At 40.2% G+C, this 16,889-nt stretch overlaps 1 protein-coding gene and 1 long non-coding RNA gene across 10 annotated transcripts in view; one reads left to right on the plus strand and one right to left on the minus strand.

Annotated features, from left to right (window-relative positions):
- Positions 1 to 16,889, plus strand: part of ate1 (arginyltransferase 1) — a 57,775-nt gene that overhangs the window by 23,544 nt on the left and 17,342 nt on the right. For all 9 annotated transcript variants that reach the window (XM_083539146.1, XM_083539150.1, XM_083539149.1 and 6 more), the window contains 3 exons: positions 1,048 to 1,080; positions 5,448 to 5,629; positions 8,447 to 8,546. In XM_083539146.1, coding sequence (XP_083395272.1) covers positions 1,048 to 1,080; positions 5,448 to 5,629; positions 8,447 to 8,546 — 315 coding nt within the window. The remainder of the gene's footprint in view (positions 1 to 1,047; positions 1,081 to 5,447; positions 5,630 to 8,446; positions 8,547 to 16,889) is intronic.
- On the minus strand, positions 5,521 to 8,625 carry LOC310724810. The gene is made up of 3 exons (XR_014533172.1): positions 8,343 to 8,625; positions 6,664 to 8,270; positions 5,521 to 6,446 (listed from the first exon to the last, which is right to left on the minus strand). It is a non-coding gene; the product is annotated as an uncharacterized lncRNA (long non-coding RNA).

Raw genomic sequence — 16,889 nt, forward strand, 5'->3', positions numbered from 1 at the left:
TATTTGTGGATTAAGGAATCATTATAATGCTGAATCATGCAATGTGTGTTCTAGCCAATCAGATAGCAAGACAGGTCTTTTCCTAACGTCTACTTCACGCCAGCCAATCACAGCACATTTACACTGATCAGACAAAACCACCCAGAATACCACCATTGAGCCACCAGATCAGCTCCCACAAGTCATGGTATGGTATGGACTCCACAAGACCTCTGAAGGTGTGCTGTCGTATCTCTAAAATCTCTCAAATAGAAGCACCAGAACTCCTAAATCAAGTTTAATCCAGGTTAATTGTCCAGCACATACCACAGAAGAATTGGGAGTCCGAGTTCATTGTTCATGTTCCTTAGATGGTTCCTGAACCATTTTTTGCAGAGTTGCAGCAAGCATGGTCCTGTTCAAAGAGGCCACTGGTTACAATAATACAAATACTACAATACAAAGATACACATTTTAATCAGAGCCAGTATTAAGTTCTTCTGCAGCAATATGGGCTGCAGCAGGTCTTCCACAGGATAGCGTTGGTAGTGGGCGCTCATGGCCTTGTCACCGGGTCACCGGTTCTCCTTTTTTTGGAACACTTTTAATAAATAGTAACCATTGAAAAGCAGAAACTGTACACAGACCTGCTGTTCTGGAGTTGATTTGTCCCATCAGAGCATCTAAACATTGCCCAGACATCAGAGTTTGGTCCTACGCAAAGTGGAGAACTGAATGTTTTTTTGCCTGCCATCGTAACAAGATAAAAAATCATACATTTCTTCAGTTACTTGGATCAGGTTTTTACCAAACTCTTTCTAAACTGGTGCTTGCTGATTGGTTGAAAATATAACTGTTGTAGTTAATTGGTGTCACATTTGGCTTTAGCACCAAAGGCTTCTTTTGCTATCTGATTGGATAGAGCGGATACTGTGGGTATTAAAACCGACAGTTTATTGGTACATTTTTTTGCTTGTTTTGATAATTTAGTTGATGGATTTTGTGCAAGAATATTTGTATGAACTATTTGTGCTAAATTACCATTTCATCTATTTTTCCTCTCTGCAGTTTAAAAGATTCCTGTGTGATTCACCACTAGAGGTAAGTTTATTACACTAAATACACAGTATGTGGCCATTTTAATAAAATACTGTAATATTCACCGGTGGTGGTGGTGGTGGTCATGGAGCTGGCATTGTTTTCCTCTTCACAGTCCTTCAGAGGAATAAAAACATGTTCTTCAGACAGACTTGGAGACACTTGTGTTTAAACATGCATTTATTCACGTTAGCACAAAAAAATGCACGTTAGCACGTAGAATGCTAATGCACCGTTTGAAATAGCAGTAAGCAGAGCCTCAGGGACCTGCACAGCGCCACACTGAGACTTTTTTACAGTCTGCGTACCTGTAATTTAATGTAATGACAGGTGCCATTATTCAGAACAGGGGAGACAGTGGTGGATCTCTTCTTCTTCTGAGGTTCTCCAGCATTGCAGTGAAATTGTTAATGCCGTTTAGAAGTGAGTGGACAAAAGTCGAAGTCAAAAGCCAAATGTTTGCAGACATCTGACTAAGATTGGTATGTACTTTTTAAACATCCTATTCCACATTTAGTCCCCATTTGACGCTCTGTGAAATCTTTGGCCCAGTTTTATTGGGTTATCAGTTATTATATTTTCTTGTTTACTCACTTATAATGACATGGTATAAATTAACTCTGTGTGTGTGTGTGTGTGTGTGTGTGTGTGTGTGTGTGTGTGTGTGTGTGTGTGTGTGTGTATGCATGAGCTCATTCGCCCTTCCAACTATGCGATTTGAACTCTGTACACAAGATCAGGCTGATTTTAACTCCGCCCACAGAGTCTTGTCTCTCCATTCACCTTTATATACCCAGGTGTGTTCTTTGGTCACATGACCTAACTTTAAGCTCTGCTCAAGTGTGTGTGTGTGTGTGTGTGTGTGTGTGTGTGTGTGTGTGTGTGTGTGTGTGTTAGCCATGCTCGGAGATAGGCCTGCATCGCATTTTGTGAGCTTGTTTCTGCTTGGCTTTGCTAAATGGCTTTTTATTGGCCCATGATGTGTTTGTCCGTAGGCAAAATGCTTGTTAACAGTGCTGTTGTGTAATTAGTCGTCAAAATTTTATGGACATCGGGTACCACTTTTGTCCCATAACCTCAATTTCTCCACACACACACACACACACACACACACACACACACACACACACACGCTCTGATGTCACTGCCCCTTACTCAACTGCTGTGGTAAACAAACACACACTCAATCACACCCACCTGGAAATCACCAGCAGTGCGATTTGTGAAGCCGGGAACAACGCGAGCTCAATCTGGGTTAAATTACATTCCCTCACACCTCAAAAACTACAAACCCCAGCATCAGATTCAAGTCCCAGTCACACCGTGAGTCGCAGTCACAGCGGTCCAGTTCAGGATCAGGGTGTGTGATACCGTATCTAACAGCCACTTTTGGTCTGTATTGCATTTTCAAGATCTAGTGTTTGGAAGAGGCATTTTCTGTTCTTCCAGATAATGCTGGATTTTGTGGATGGTAAATTTAGTCTTCTCAACCTGTCTGGCAGAAATGGTGTAGAAATGGTGTAGTTTTGCTCATTTATTCGTTTGTTCTGATTGGTGGACGGTTTTACTGAAAGGGTAAAGGGTACTGAGAGGTCTGTGAGCACACAGAAACTTCAATCACTATTTGCACTTATATATTTCATACTTATAAATTTTTTTTTTTTGTGTGTGTGCATGAAGACTGTCACAAGTGATTTCTATTTTTTCTTAACTCACAAACCCTAGTGATTGTCTTCATAGCCGGTGTGTTCCTCCAGGAACTTGGAATGGAGAGTATTGTGCAACCCCCTGCTGCAAGAGACAGGAAGCCTCTTTCAGTGCTGAGAGATGAGCGAATATCTGGACGGCATGCCGGGTAACGCCTTGAAGCATTACCAAACCTTTTTTTTTTTTTCACTCTGTGAGTGCAAACTGACTGCTTTGGTGAGAGACTGAAGTGCATCTGGAGTGTATATATGTGACCATGATTATCTAAACTGTTGATCCTGTGTGGGATCTCCAGAGCTGGAGTTTGGTTTGGTGTCAGTCCACATTAAAAGCATTATTTATTAGGAAATATGGTGTTTCTCCATCATTGAACATTTAAAAGGCTCTGGAATGGAGGAGTTGGTGTTGAATGGATAATGTAAACCTTTTCTTTCTGGTTCCTCCCAAGTTTTCTTCCTCATACCATCTATGGGAGTTGTTCCTTGCCACACTCAGGGATTGCTCATCAGGGATAAATACACATCAACGTAAATATTAGTGAATTTCGTTCTATAATTCTTACATTCTCTAAAGTTGCTTTGAGACAATGTTCAGTGTTAAAATATACGTCTGTAGAAGTCAAATTGATTGGGATGTGTTTAGTGGAACCGGATGGTTTATAGGTCTGCAGCAGTGATGCAGGTACCTGCTCTGTATTTACTGTCGGAGAGTTAATTTGGGCCATTTGGTGTTATTGTTGTATAGTCAGGGGTTGAGGAATGTTAACTGCCTCAGCTTTCACTCAGGGCTTCTGTGTGTGAGTAACAAAGCGCCAACTCAGAGAACTGAGGCACCATGTGCGAGTGATTTTGTGTTAGTTTTTTTTTTCTTTTTTCTTTTCTTTGTGTGCATGCTTTTCTGGCTGTCATGGCGGATAACCTGGACTCGTCACCTGTCCGGTGAGGTGACGCTCGGGTCACGACGATAACTTCTTTGCTTATTCTTCACAGACGATGGTGTTGGTTTTTGTTTGATCACAAAACTCCGAGCACACGCTTAAGGTTTAAACCGTTGCACATGCTCAGACCGAACAGAAACGACCGTAAAACAATTCGGATCAAACGTTTGAATATTTGCCAAATGACATAAGCCTGGAAAAGTACGAACGAGCCAAGTGCGTTTGTTTATTTGTTTTTATTTTTTTAAGTCAATAAACGAGCACCTGTATTCATCAGCGCTAATCCGTTACTGAATAAAATCGTATTTCTCCATGGGATAAAAATTCTCCACTTGATCAGTCTGAGGCACGGCACTTCACCTGAAATGTCTTCTAACACACTTTTCTAATGCTTTGATGAGAAGACTGTATGAAAATAATAAGCATGTGGAATGCTATTGGAAATAAAGGGAATATATATATATATATATATATATATATATATATATATATATATATACTGTAATTGTTTGTTTTTTTTGTTCTTCCAGAAGCTCGGGTAGGATTAGTCCAGTGCCAGCTCTCTCTGGGTGGGATGGGTCATGGCAGTACCTGGGGTTTAAGTGTACTGGGCGTTATGAGTGTGTGTAATTTGGCTGGCAGCGGCACGCCGAGCCTCTCGGGGTGCAGGATTAGCGTGATAACGAGTGCATTCCATCGCGGCTAACTGGGCCCAGATGGGTTGAGGCGAGGGGGTGGGGAGAGAGTGGACAAGATCCCGTTACTGACGCTGGCTGAACCCTCGCCCTCCCACTGAGCCGTTTGAAGTCACAAGGCGAAAACCTAGAGACGTCCATCTCGCTCCCGGCGTTTGATTGTAATAAATAAGTAGGGGTTTACGATCTCGGGAAGGTCACATGACTAGCGGATTGGGTCATTTATAATACATTGTGTCTGAGTGTTTTCGTGATAAATAGTGCTGAAGATAAAAAGCAGTTTGAAGCTGTTTTGTGGAGACCAAGAACGAGATGCGTTATTTTTTTGTAATACAGAGACGCTGACACTTATTTCCTCTTCTTCGTGGTTTGGATATCGATTTAGCCCCTGCTGGGTTTTTTATTAAAATACCTCTAGTGACTTGAGAACCCAACACACACATGAGCAAACCCCACATTTGGGAGCAATTAGCAAGCTACTGTTGTGTACACCATGATCCTGCAGTACATTCAAACACCATCAAAACGCGTTTCTGGATTTCCAGCCATTCAAACATGAATGTTTTCTTCTGCAGAATTTGTGTGAGAATTGTGTGTGCACCGGTTCTGTTTGATCATTTGGGAAACCACTGCACGTGTACAACGTGTACTGGAGGTATAAAATATAAGAGGGATCTTTTTATTTTATCCCAAACACTTGCTTTGTGCTCGGGAAGGGGGCGGATTCCGGAGAGGCTGCTGCGGTTTTATTTTTGTTGAGGTACCAAGAACAGCACCACCACATCGAGTGTGTTACAGTTAAATTAAAACCAGACATATTTGGGTTTGAGAATAAAGTTTCTGAAAAAGTTAGTCTGCTCCCATCTTTGTTTCAGTGTTGAGGAGCCTGTACTTTTTACTCCATTCTGATGTTTGTTGTGAACTGCAGCACGTGACTTGGATCTTCATGCAGATATCTTACTTTTATACTCCACCATGTTTCCATATTAACTCACTCTGGGTTCCTTTTTATTTTTGAAATAAATAAACAGGCGGAGACGTCTCCTGATGGACCTGATATGGGCTACGGCTCCTTTCACCAGCAGTACTGGTTAGACGGACGTATCATAGCCGTGGGCGTCATCGACATCCTTCCTAACTGCGTCTCCTCAGTCTACCTCTACTACCACCCGGACTTTGCCTTCCTCTCGCTCGGATCCTATTCCGCTCTCAGGTGCTTCTCACATTCTCACAAACATCTCACATGAAAGTTGTTTTATACATCACGTGTAACGTGTGCGTTTAAGGATTTTGCGCACATTCAGGTTCGCTCTATCTAGAAGGCCAGGTCTCAAAACTCGCTACCTGAACAATAGCTTCTTCACTTGATTGTAGTAGACATTCGATTTTTCAGCGTGTGTTCTGGAGGAGAAAGGAATATCCAGCAGGAGGCCTTCTGAAGGGGAAAGTGGAGCATGGACTGGGGTCTGGGTTCTACCTAAAGCAGCTGCTGTCAGCATTTGGGTCAGCTGCTCTGTGTGTGTGAGAGAGTGTGTGTGTATGTGTGAGAGTGTGATTGATGAAGTGTGTAAGTGCTCCTAGGTTCAGGATGTGGTGGTGTTTAATAAATGGTCTGCTGGCCACAAGTGTTATTATTTCAGTATCTCAGATCTACAGGATCCTGGGGTTGTAAGTGGTTTCAGATTTTACACACACAGATTCTACACTCTCGAATATTCAGTTTGTTTTGAATATGTGTCAATTCTATTGTGTATATTTTATATTATATGCACATTTATAAATTATATTATAAGCCAAATCTATATTTATATATAACAGGCACAAGGTGTCTTTGTAGAAATCCGGATTTAGAAGTTGATGAGGGGGAAAACCTCTTGAAACAATATGAAGAAAGATGTAAGTGAAATAATCATCAATTGAGCTGAATGTAGAGAGAGTAACTAGAGGTCGGACGATATTACGGTGGATTTTACCGATACGATATCTAGGTTGAATTGTACTTGCCGATAACCGATTTTTTAAAATGGATACTGGATTAAAACTCAATCATAACGCTCCATGGAAAAATAGTACTGAACTTTTAATAAATAGAATTAAATAATGAATAAATTATAAATAATAACTATAAAATAGTGCTCTCCAGCAGCGCGCAGTCTCGGGTGTAAAAACAAACAGCACGTGGCGTCAGTGATTTGCCCCAAGAGGCCGCTCTTGTAAAGACAGCAGACCGGAAGCCGGAAAAACTACCGATGTGGATTTTTGCTGATATCGGTAGTTTTTCCGGCTTCAATGTTAGAAGCATAATTTGATCAATAAGCTGAAGACCATGAGAAACCTCCACAACCATGGGTACCATGGCACAGCTCCAGAGGTTTTGCTGAGACCAGGTCTGAGGACCTATACAATATTCTGGTGGTTTTAATGTTATGGTGAATCATCAGCATAGCTGTGTGTGTGTGTGTGTGTGTGTGTGTGTGTGTGTGTGTGTGTGTGTGTGTGTGTGTGTGTGTGTGTGTGTGTGGTTTAGTTTAGTTTAAATGCAGAATGTACACAGGAAGTGTATTGTATAAGGAGAGTTGAGGTGTGTGTGAGTGAGTCAGCGAGAGGGAAATGGCCGTCTACATTAATACGAAGTAGGGTTCATGTGTCCTGTGGTGAGGACTGTGGCATAATTAACTTGTGTTGGAGTGTCAGCTCACTGAAGAGGAGATAATGGGGGATTCAAGCTGCTGCCAGAATATAGCGGGTGGGGTCAGGGGATGTGAGGAAGGAGGGATGTGTCGTTTCAATTCTCTTTATTTTCTCCCCCCAACCAATCCCTTTTTTTGTGAATGGCTCTCTTAGCCATTACCCCCCACACCCACCACCCCCCCATTCATGGATTTGCAAGGCTTTGTCACCAAGGGATGGGAACCCAGGAACCTGGCAGCAACCGGCTGACCTTCTAGCACCTCTCTGTTTGGCATTCCTCTGTCTTCCTCGCCTTTTACTCTCCTCACGCTCTCTCTCTCTTCTTTAGTCCTTCTCGTTCCCTCATTCTGTCGCTCTTCTCTGCTTTATTTTCCACTATATCTATTTTCTTTTTAACCCCCCCCCCCCCTTCTCCACTTCTTCTCCATACTCTCTCACATTCACAGCAATAGTTCTCAAATTTTCATCAAGACACTGAAAGAGTGTGATGTTCGATGTTTTTTTTTCTCCCTTTGTCCTGCATTTATTTATCGAAATCCAAAGCACATTAAGACAAGCCTGGAAAATGGATCAGGAAGAGGAGAAGGGGGGAGAAACGAAAAGAAAAAAGAAAAGAAAAACAGGTGGCGCAAGCTCACTGATTAAACATCAGGATAAAGTTTAAATTCATCCTCCACCCTCTTCCTGTGTGTAGTCTGAGAGCTCAAGTTCCTCTTCTCCACCTCTATTTAGAGCGACAGATCATCACAAGCCCATGCTGAATATCTGTGAACTTTTTTATTTGTATTCAAGTTTGCATTTTTTTAAATTTGTGTTTATTTTGGTTCTACATTTTTGCTGCTATTGAATTCAGATAAAAAATGCAGGACAAAAGCTGCGATTACAAATCCATCAGAGACAAAGTGTGAGGAAATTCCTGTGCTGGCTGCTGGTAAAGAGCAGCACTGAGAGCGTTGATCATATAATGGATTTATTTTTAGAAAACTACAATCGTGATATTATGAAAATTGGGACATGTGCAAATATAAATTTCTCCAGTGACTAAAAAATGGAGGTGACGGAAACTACAGTCAATAAAAAATATTTCCATGATTGCCTGTTTTGTGGATTTACATATTGTTAGAATGTACACAAGCTGCCGGATTCAGGAGGATAAATTGACCCTATAAATGTATAAAATGCTGATTACTGTATTCTAACGTCGTAACAGGTCAATACTTTATGTATCTATATACTGGATAATAAAATGTATGGTTTATTAGTACAGATCATTCATTAATTAGCTAATTAATTACATAGTAATTTGTAAATTATTTGTTTTTATTTATTTTTGCATTAGGGAGATCGCCTTCACCAGGCATTTGCAGAAGCAGTCCCCCAAGCTCTCCTACTACTATCTGGGCTTTTACATCCATTCTTGCCCTAAGATGCGCTACAAGGTATGTTTTTTTTTTCTTTTCACTTACCTCCACACCTGGGACATGGCTAGAGATCGGATGTATCATTGTCAAAAAAAAAGAAGGAAGAAATTTAAAATAACTGTTTTTCGGTCTTCAACTCCCACCTCATCTCAGTAATCACCCTGCGTCTCCTTCTGTTACAATCTGAATACACCCAGTGTACATGTTGTCTGCGTGTCTCCAGGCTGTAAATACCAATAGGGACGGAGGGAGGAAGGCACTACAAAGGCCAAGTCTAGAGCTCCTACATGTCTGCACACACCTTCAGCCCAGCCCCAGTTTCATGTCCTGTCCTTTTTTTTGTTAGTGTCTGTTATTACCAAACACAAAATTTGGGTTGCCCGGGGCAACGTCCTGTATTAAAGTCAGCAGCAATGCAGCAGTGACCTGGCATTGTGCTTGATAGAGATGGAGAGAGACAGACAGACAGAGAGAGGGCGTTAGAAGGTGAATTTAACATGTGGTTTAAGCCACAGAATTAGCAGTGGTATGTCCTGGATCTCAGTTTCACTAAAAAAAGGCTGATTCATTCTTTTTTTCAGCACCCATGCATGGCTGCTCATCGGCTTTAACGTGTCCCGAAACTACAAAGCAGCCGCACAAGAAGTGAAGCCAGTAGAGTAATAGCAGGTAGAGGAAAGTGTTCACACCAGTGAGCACCAAATTGACGATCGTCTGTGAACTACAGAGACACGAAAGCAGGAAGTGATGTTTTCTCAGATCTACGCTGATCAGGTCTGACGCTGTAAGCAAACTACAGGTTTAAATGATTCCTTAAATGAGTCTACCTGTCATTCAACATTTCTTTAGTTCCCTTCTCCAAACTTATGTTCTGAAAAAGTAACAGGAGAAATATTCATGTTTGACACAGAAATGGGTGAAAAGTCTGAACTGTGGATTTGTGTGGTTTATTTCCAACACGAAAACTTCCGCTTCTACATGCATTCGGAAAAAAAAACGATTCAGGTCCACAATTACGTTTTCAATCATTTTCCAGAAGTTGCTCATCCACACCGAAACGTCTGAAACGCTTGCATCCGTGTACCGTGCATGAGCAAAACGTAAGATGCTTCCATCTGCATCATCTGCACAGCTGTGATTGGTTCTTATGTTGTGAGGCAGCAGTTGCCGTGACAGTACAGCGCTACGACCGTGCAACTAAACACACGGAAAACAGAGATTATAACGTAACGCACTTTAAAGTTGGAAATTTAAATGATTATTTCAGATGTTAAATATGGTCTTGAATATCTTTAGGGAAGTTTGTGTATTTGAGTCTGGAAAAGTCTGATTTTTTTTTATTTTTTTTATTTTTTTTTTATGAAAAGTGTGTAGGAACTCTGGAAATGCAAAGCAAGAGTTACTGTTACACACCACAAGAGAAGGACTACAGATATCAGGACTGACTTGTTATAATATATCTTGAATTTATCTGTAATTGCTTTCTGGTGTAACTGCTTCAACATTTATTCTCCGACTAGAGGACTTGGGTTATACCTGACCAGGGAGTTTTAGTATGTGTTGAGAGTTACAGAGTGGATGAAACTCATTTTGGGCCTGGGATAAAGAAGGATGTCCAAGAACGAAAGCCAAATAAGTATTAACCCAGGTGGAGGACGAGCTGGGGATCACTTGACAGGGACAAGGGAGATCTGAACAGCTGATTCATAAACAGGGGTAGGAGATGGCAAGTAACGGGAAGAATGTAAATAAAAGTGATGAACTGGCTTAGAGCAGAGGGAGCGCAAATGTCGGAGAGGGAACAGATGGGACTGGAGAAATCATTAGCAGGTGAAGAAGAGGTCAGGGTATAGACTGCTACTGTTGTTCATAGTGTCCATCGAAATGATGTCTCTCTCTCTCTCTTTCTCTCTCTCTCTCTCTCTCTCTCTCTCTCTCCCTTTTTCTCGCTCACACTCACACTCACACTCTTACACGTATTTCCTGTCGTCACCAAATCCTCTGTCATAGCAGTTGAGGGCACGCTGCTGGAATCTGAGATGCCTTCACATTGGTAATGCCTACTTTTTTTGCATTCAATCAAACGGCTGATCTCATTCCATATTACTTTGTACTTTTTTTTTTTTACACCATCTAGTAATCCTGCATGGTATCAGGCAGAGGTGGTAAAAGTCCACACGTCCTTCACTCAGTAGTGCAGATACTGATGTTTTAAATGATTCTGGTAAATGTTAAAGTTCTGACTGCACTTTTTCACTAAAGTTAAAGTAAAGAACTTTGAGATGTTCTTCAGTTAAAAAGTAGTGATTATTACGACCTGTTTTAGTGTCACGCTGGAAACTGCCCCTTATCATATTAATATATTAATATAAAAGACTGAAGATCACCATATAAACCACAAGCAGAGAAAAGATGATGATGATCAGGAATGTCTCTGTTCTCAGTCATGTTCTCATCACTGACTCCTTCTGTCTCATCCACGTTAACCCCAAACTTCTTACTGCCTTCTGCCTGCTCATTGTGAGCTTCAGAATCTAGTCTACGTCTGTGGTGTGTGAGAGACAGGAAATGATGAATGATGCAGAAAATACAGATATTTGTGTAAATGATGTGATGAGTAAAATACTGTAAAATATTGATATAAAAAAGGACTACAAAGTTTTTGTACTTCGATACTTCCCACCTCTGGTAGCAGGTGAGAAAGGGGCACATTCAGTCTACCCTGAGGGCAGTTTGTACTGTATGGGTTTGAGTGCGAAAGCCCTGAAATAGTTTTATTAGTTTTATTTTAAACTATATCTGTGTCCCTAAGACTTTTCCCTGCATACAGGTCCAGTTTATATGTCTGTGTGTCTGGAAGCTTTAGAAGACTCCTGCCAGGAGATCAGTTTCCAGTTCCCCAGGTTCCCCACTCTGCTGATCTCAAATCTGAGACGACGGCCACTTGCCTCCCTGCTGCCTCTCCCCCGATTGTTCCAGGGTGACAAGGTCGCCTGTTTCACACCTCCACACACCCACTTGCGGCTTTTCCAGCGTGCTTGAATTGCTCATTAATGCATCCATACGCTTATTGTGGTTTTCTCAAGATGCCTAAACTATTGAAATTCCACTTGGGACCTTGGTTTGAGAGGCATCCTCTTGGGCACCGTGCCCTTGAGAAAAGCCCAGCGCCTGCTGTCTCTTCATCAAAGCCACCATGGCTCACACAATTAAGCCCTGCTGGAAGGCTCTTAGTGGCCCCAAGTACCTCAGTCGAGAATTGCGTGCCTCTTTTTCAAGCACTGGGACACTCTGTACTCTCTCACTTGTGTCTGCTGGCAACGCAGAGCTGCCTGGTCAATACGCAATCCTAATTTTGATTAAGGAATCAAAACTTGTGCATTCGGTCTGTTGACCAAACAATCCTAAAATACAGAGTGTCAGTTTTACTAAACCATACAGGAACCACAACACTATTAAATACGTGAAAAATTCTTAGGAGACCACAAGTAGTTGGACAGTTTTCTTCTTAATTATTTATAAAGATCTGGGGCCATACTTTAAATCACAGGTTCCCGATTCTGAAATACTTGGATTATGCTTCGTCCTGCATATTATAGTGTTTTCTCGACTCCCAACACCAAATCAGCCATTTAACTAATTAACAGGGTTTCCTGAGATGATGTGGGTCTGCTAGAGCTGGAAAAACACAAAACCGTGCAGAACAGGAGGTTCTCCAGGACCATGATTGGAAACCTGTGCTTCACAAAGGGACTCTAGAACACACGCCCAGGCTGTGAGCTTAGATATATATTATTACAAACTGCAAAAATAAACTAAAATGAACAGTTAAATAAGAATAAACAAACAGAATTTTCTGTTTATTTTTTATTTAATACACAATTACAGTGTAGGATTTTGAGGTCATAAAAATTCAGTGTTGCAGTTTTTTTGGCCATAATGAGAAGTTCTGATCATATGTGTGTATGTAAATAATGTAGTTTATTATTTTTCAATAATTTGATGCAATATTATGGTATTTAAAAAAAACTCTAACTCAGATTGTAGGATAATAAGATCAGTTTTTATTAGAGGTTGACCGATAACCGATGAATCAACCGATAGTTTTTAAAATAGATACTGAATAAAAAACAAGCATGCTTCATGTAAAATACTAGACTTAATTACAATAATTAAAAATTTTAAACAGTACAGAATCATTAAAATGTGCTAAATAAATATAATTGTAAATAAAAAAATGTGAAATAATAAATATAGCTCTCTCTGTGCAGCACACAGCTTCACATGTAAAAACAAACAGCTCGTGGCGTTATTCACCTCTAGAGGCCGCTCTCGTAATGACAGTGGACCGCAAGCCGGAAAAACTATCGGTATGGATTTTTGCCTATAGTTCCAGCAATCAAATTTTGGTGCAGGTTAATCTGCAAAACTGATTAATCAGTAACCACATGTTATACGTGTTTGTATTAACTTGGACTTTTCTTAGATTTCAGTTATTTAGTTTCACACAAATTTGACAAGAAGTTATTCCTTCTTCAGGAAATGCACAAATGAAGTGCAGTACTTTAAGTAAATGCATGACCTTGAACACAATATAAAGGTCTTAACTTGCTCTTGCTTTATTTTGGACTTCTTGATTTGACCTTGCTCCTCCTGGTCTCGATCTTTGCTAGTCCTGGTTTTGGACTTGTCTTTTACTTAATAATGATGGTCTTGACTATAAGGTCTACAAATATAATTAATTTACTAAAAGAAATAAAAAGCCAGATATAGTTTCAGTATCAAACTGTCAACCTGTAGGACTATAATATATCAAAACCAAATAGAAATATTTGCTCATTTAAGGCACATTTGGAATGGAAAAATAACTTTTATTAGATAATTTACAAGATAAGTAGGAACCCAGTCTTGCATGGCAAACCAAAACACTTTAAACCCATTGCCAAAGGCTTCAACAACTTTCCCCCTGAGGGGATATAAAAGCTCTTTCTGGGCTCTCTCCATGAGGGGTATATGGAGTGCCAGCCATGTCCATTACTCTAAGCCGAGTCTGGCCAGTGTGCTGTCCAGTTTAAGACGTGATTTCCTGGCCCTGTCACTGCGCGAGAGGGACTAATGGCCTCTTGGCCTCCGGTCGTCTATAGCCTGCTTCCAGCATGCTGAATAGATCTAATGGTGTGGAATGATCCATTCACTGGGATTCTGGCTGGAGTGGGTTTCAGAATATCATACTCTTCCATTTTTTTTCGCACCCTCAGCCTGGTGTTTCCCGGTGCTTCCTGTTCATTCAGAACCCCAGCCATGTCACGGTCGTGTTGGAAGTGTGTTCAGGGTTGTGTTCAGTCTTCTGGCAGCAGAGACGGCAAAACTACACACATCCTTCATTCAAGTAGAAGTACAGATACTCACGTTTAAAGACTCTGGTAAAATAAGTACTGACTACACTTTTTTACTCAAGTTAAAAAAGTGATCTTTGATCAGGAATGTCTTTGTTTACATCAAGACTCCATCTGTCTGTTAACCCCATACCTCTTGTTGCCTTCTGCCGCGCTTGTTGTTAGCTTCTAGAGTAAACTAGCGTACATCTGTGGTGCGTGATAGCAAGAGGAGGGAAGTAACAATGTACAAATACTTCATTACTGTACTTAAGAAAATTTTACTAGTAGCAGTATTTTACGTCAATATTAATTTTTCAATTTTTTTACTTTCCCTTATAAAACACAAATCTGTACTTTTTATTTTATACTATTTCAAACAGGGTTTGTTTCTTTAGTTTAGACACGATCAATATTTTTCTTCTCATTGCGCACCAGCTGATCAACCTATTTCTTGTCATTGGCTCTACAGACGTAGGCTAGTTTATAAAGCTACACCAGTAGTAGGTTGAAAAATCTACTTAAGTACAGTAACAAAATAATCTAGACATGCTCGCTTTTACCCTGAAGGCTTTTTCCACACTACTGCTGTCTTCTTACAGTTGCATGGTGTTTTGATGTCTGTAGTTTCCTGATATGGAAGTGTATCAGCTGAAAGGAGTTTGTGTCAGTGATAACATTACAAGAAGAAGATCTGGACTTTACTTCCTGTGGTTAGAGTCTATTGTTCTAACACTGATGGAAGGAATTGTGATGAATTGTGATAAAAGTGTAGTTTGGCTACAGAATGAGTACATAAAGTGTGCATAACTGTGCCCTCTAGTGGAGCACAAAGTTATTGCATTTGAATTCTTCAATGTGACTTCGATCACTGTTTTCCTCAATATTGTATTTTTTCCTCTGCCTTTCATGAACAATTGTTTTTAAATGTTAAAATTGCTTAAATGATCAGAATATTATTATAACAATTAGTGAAAAGCTAAACCTCTGTCATTTCCCATCTAGAGAAAATGGGTTGCTGATTTATTTATTTTTTAATTACACAAAATATATTTTTTTAATACTCTGTGGAATTGATAATGTGTTTGTTTCCCATGCCAAGGTCGGGTTCTTTCCTGAGAATTTTAAGATATAAATGTGTGTTAAAATTTTTACAATGAGATGCTCGACTGTTGTATTTGTATTATTTAGCATGAGTCTTGTTTTATAGTCTCTCTATTTACATGCAATGTATAGTGTGTGCACAAATACACACAATAATGTCCCCTGAAAGTGTAAAGAGAAACGTATGTATAACATTAAAGATTAAACCAGAGTCATTATTCAGAGCTAATTACAATAAGATGGTTATAGCGTTAGCGTGCGTTTTGTGTTGGCTGGAGTCTGACAGTCTGGTTCTCTGTGGTTCTCTAATCGTAAGAACAGAGCGCTCCAAATGTATTATCTTTGTCAGCCTTTTCTCTCCCTTTCGGTTTGTAGCCTCGTGCTGGGCTCCTCAAAGTTTATCCATATTCTCACATTGCTGCATTTCAATCCTTTTATTGCCATGTTTTCTTTTATACCCCAGACTGTGCGCTCGTCTGGCTTTTTGCTCGAGAAGTATATTAAAGCATCTCTGCGTATTTTGGTGTATTATTTCTTACACGATCAAAATAGTTACAATGCAGCAGAAACGTTCTTCACGTGAACCTCAGTGAAGCTGCTGCTGTTGTTGTTTGGATCGAAGGGCAGACTTTTTTTTTCCTCCAGCAATAACAGATGAATTGTTCATGGTTTACATAGTTACAATGGGTGGAACAATGAAACACAATCTGTATTTGTATCTGCATCTGTACAGAGCTTTGGATGTTTGTTTTTGTATTCGGAATTTGCCCAAAAGTGGGTGTGGCTTAAACCAAAAGGGTTTTTTTCTATTATTTTTTATTTTGTGAAATTCACTATTTGTACAAAAAACACTACAAATACCCGAACTGAGGATTCTTCTGAGATGATTTTTTTCTTCACATCAGTTTATTTTTTGGTGTCTGGAGAATCCCAGTGTTTATACACACACACACACACACACACACACACACACACACACACACACACACACACACACACACACACACACAGACAGACAGACAGAAAGAAAGACACACACAGACACACAGACAGACAGAAAGAAAGACAGACAGACACACACACACACAGACAGACAGAAAGACACACACACACACACACACACACAGACGGACAGAAAGACACACACACACACACACACGCACGCACTTTCTGTTTGTATCTGTATTAGTATCTGTTTAGAGTCCCTGCATCTCTTCTACCTAGAAAATATATAGAAATTATTATTATAGAAGATCACTAATGCATAATTAAACACATAAACAAGTTTCTCTCTCTCTCTTTCTTTCTCTCTCTCTCTCTCTCTCTCTCTCTCTCTCTCTCTCTCTCTCTCTCTCTCTCTCTCTCTCTCTCTCTCGTTTAAAAACCATCCCTCCCCAGGTACACATTCACACGTCTGTTCTGTGGGTGTAAATAAAGCACGTCTTATTTGTGCTGTTCTTGTTTCGCTGAGAGAAACTGCCTTGTATTTAGAGCAGGAAGCCATTAAAGTTTCCACTGAGAAGGAGAAAAGAGCAGAGGGAGGAAGAGACCCACAAAAAGCATTAAAGAGACACACCATGGGTTTCGGGGCCAAACAAGTAGGAAAGAGAGAAAAAGAGAATATTTGCAGTCCTGTCACTAAGCAGGGTTTTAAAAAAAACAAACATCCATCCACTTTGTTTTCCTGCTTATTTAAATACCTTCCGTGTTTCAGGAATGAAAGCAGAACGATTCTGATTTCTTGATGCACTCAGTGATTCGGATTTCACACTTTTTTTTCTGTATAAAACGCATTTGTCAAAAAGAGAAACTTCCGTCCTGGAATCCTGTTTTCCCTCCATAATGTCTACTAAACACCGGAGCTGAGTTCTGTTCTGTTTCA

The sequence above is a fragment of the Silurus aristotelis genome (assembly GCF_946808225.1).
Source record: "Silurus aristotelis genome assembly, chromosome: 4".
Classification (NCBI taxonomy): domain Eukaryota; kingdom Metazoa; phylum Chordata; class Actinopteri; order Siluriformes; family Siluridae; genus Silurus; species Silurus aristotelis.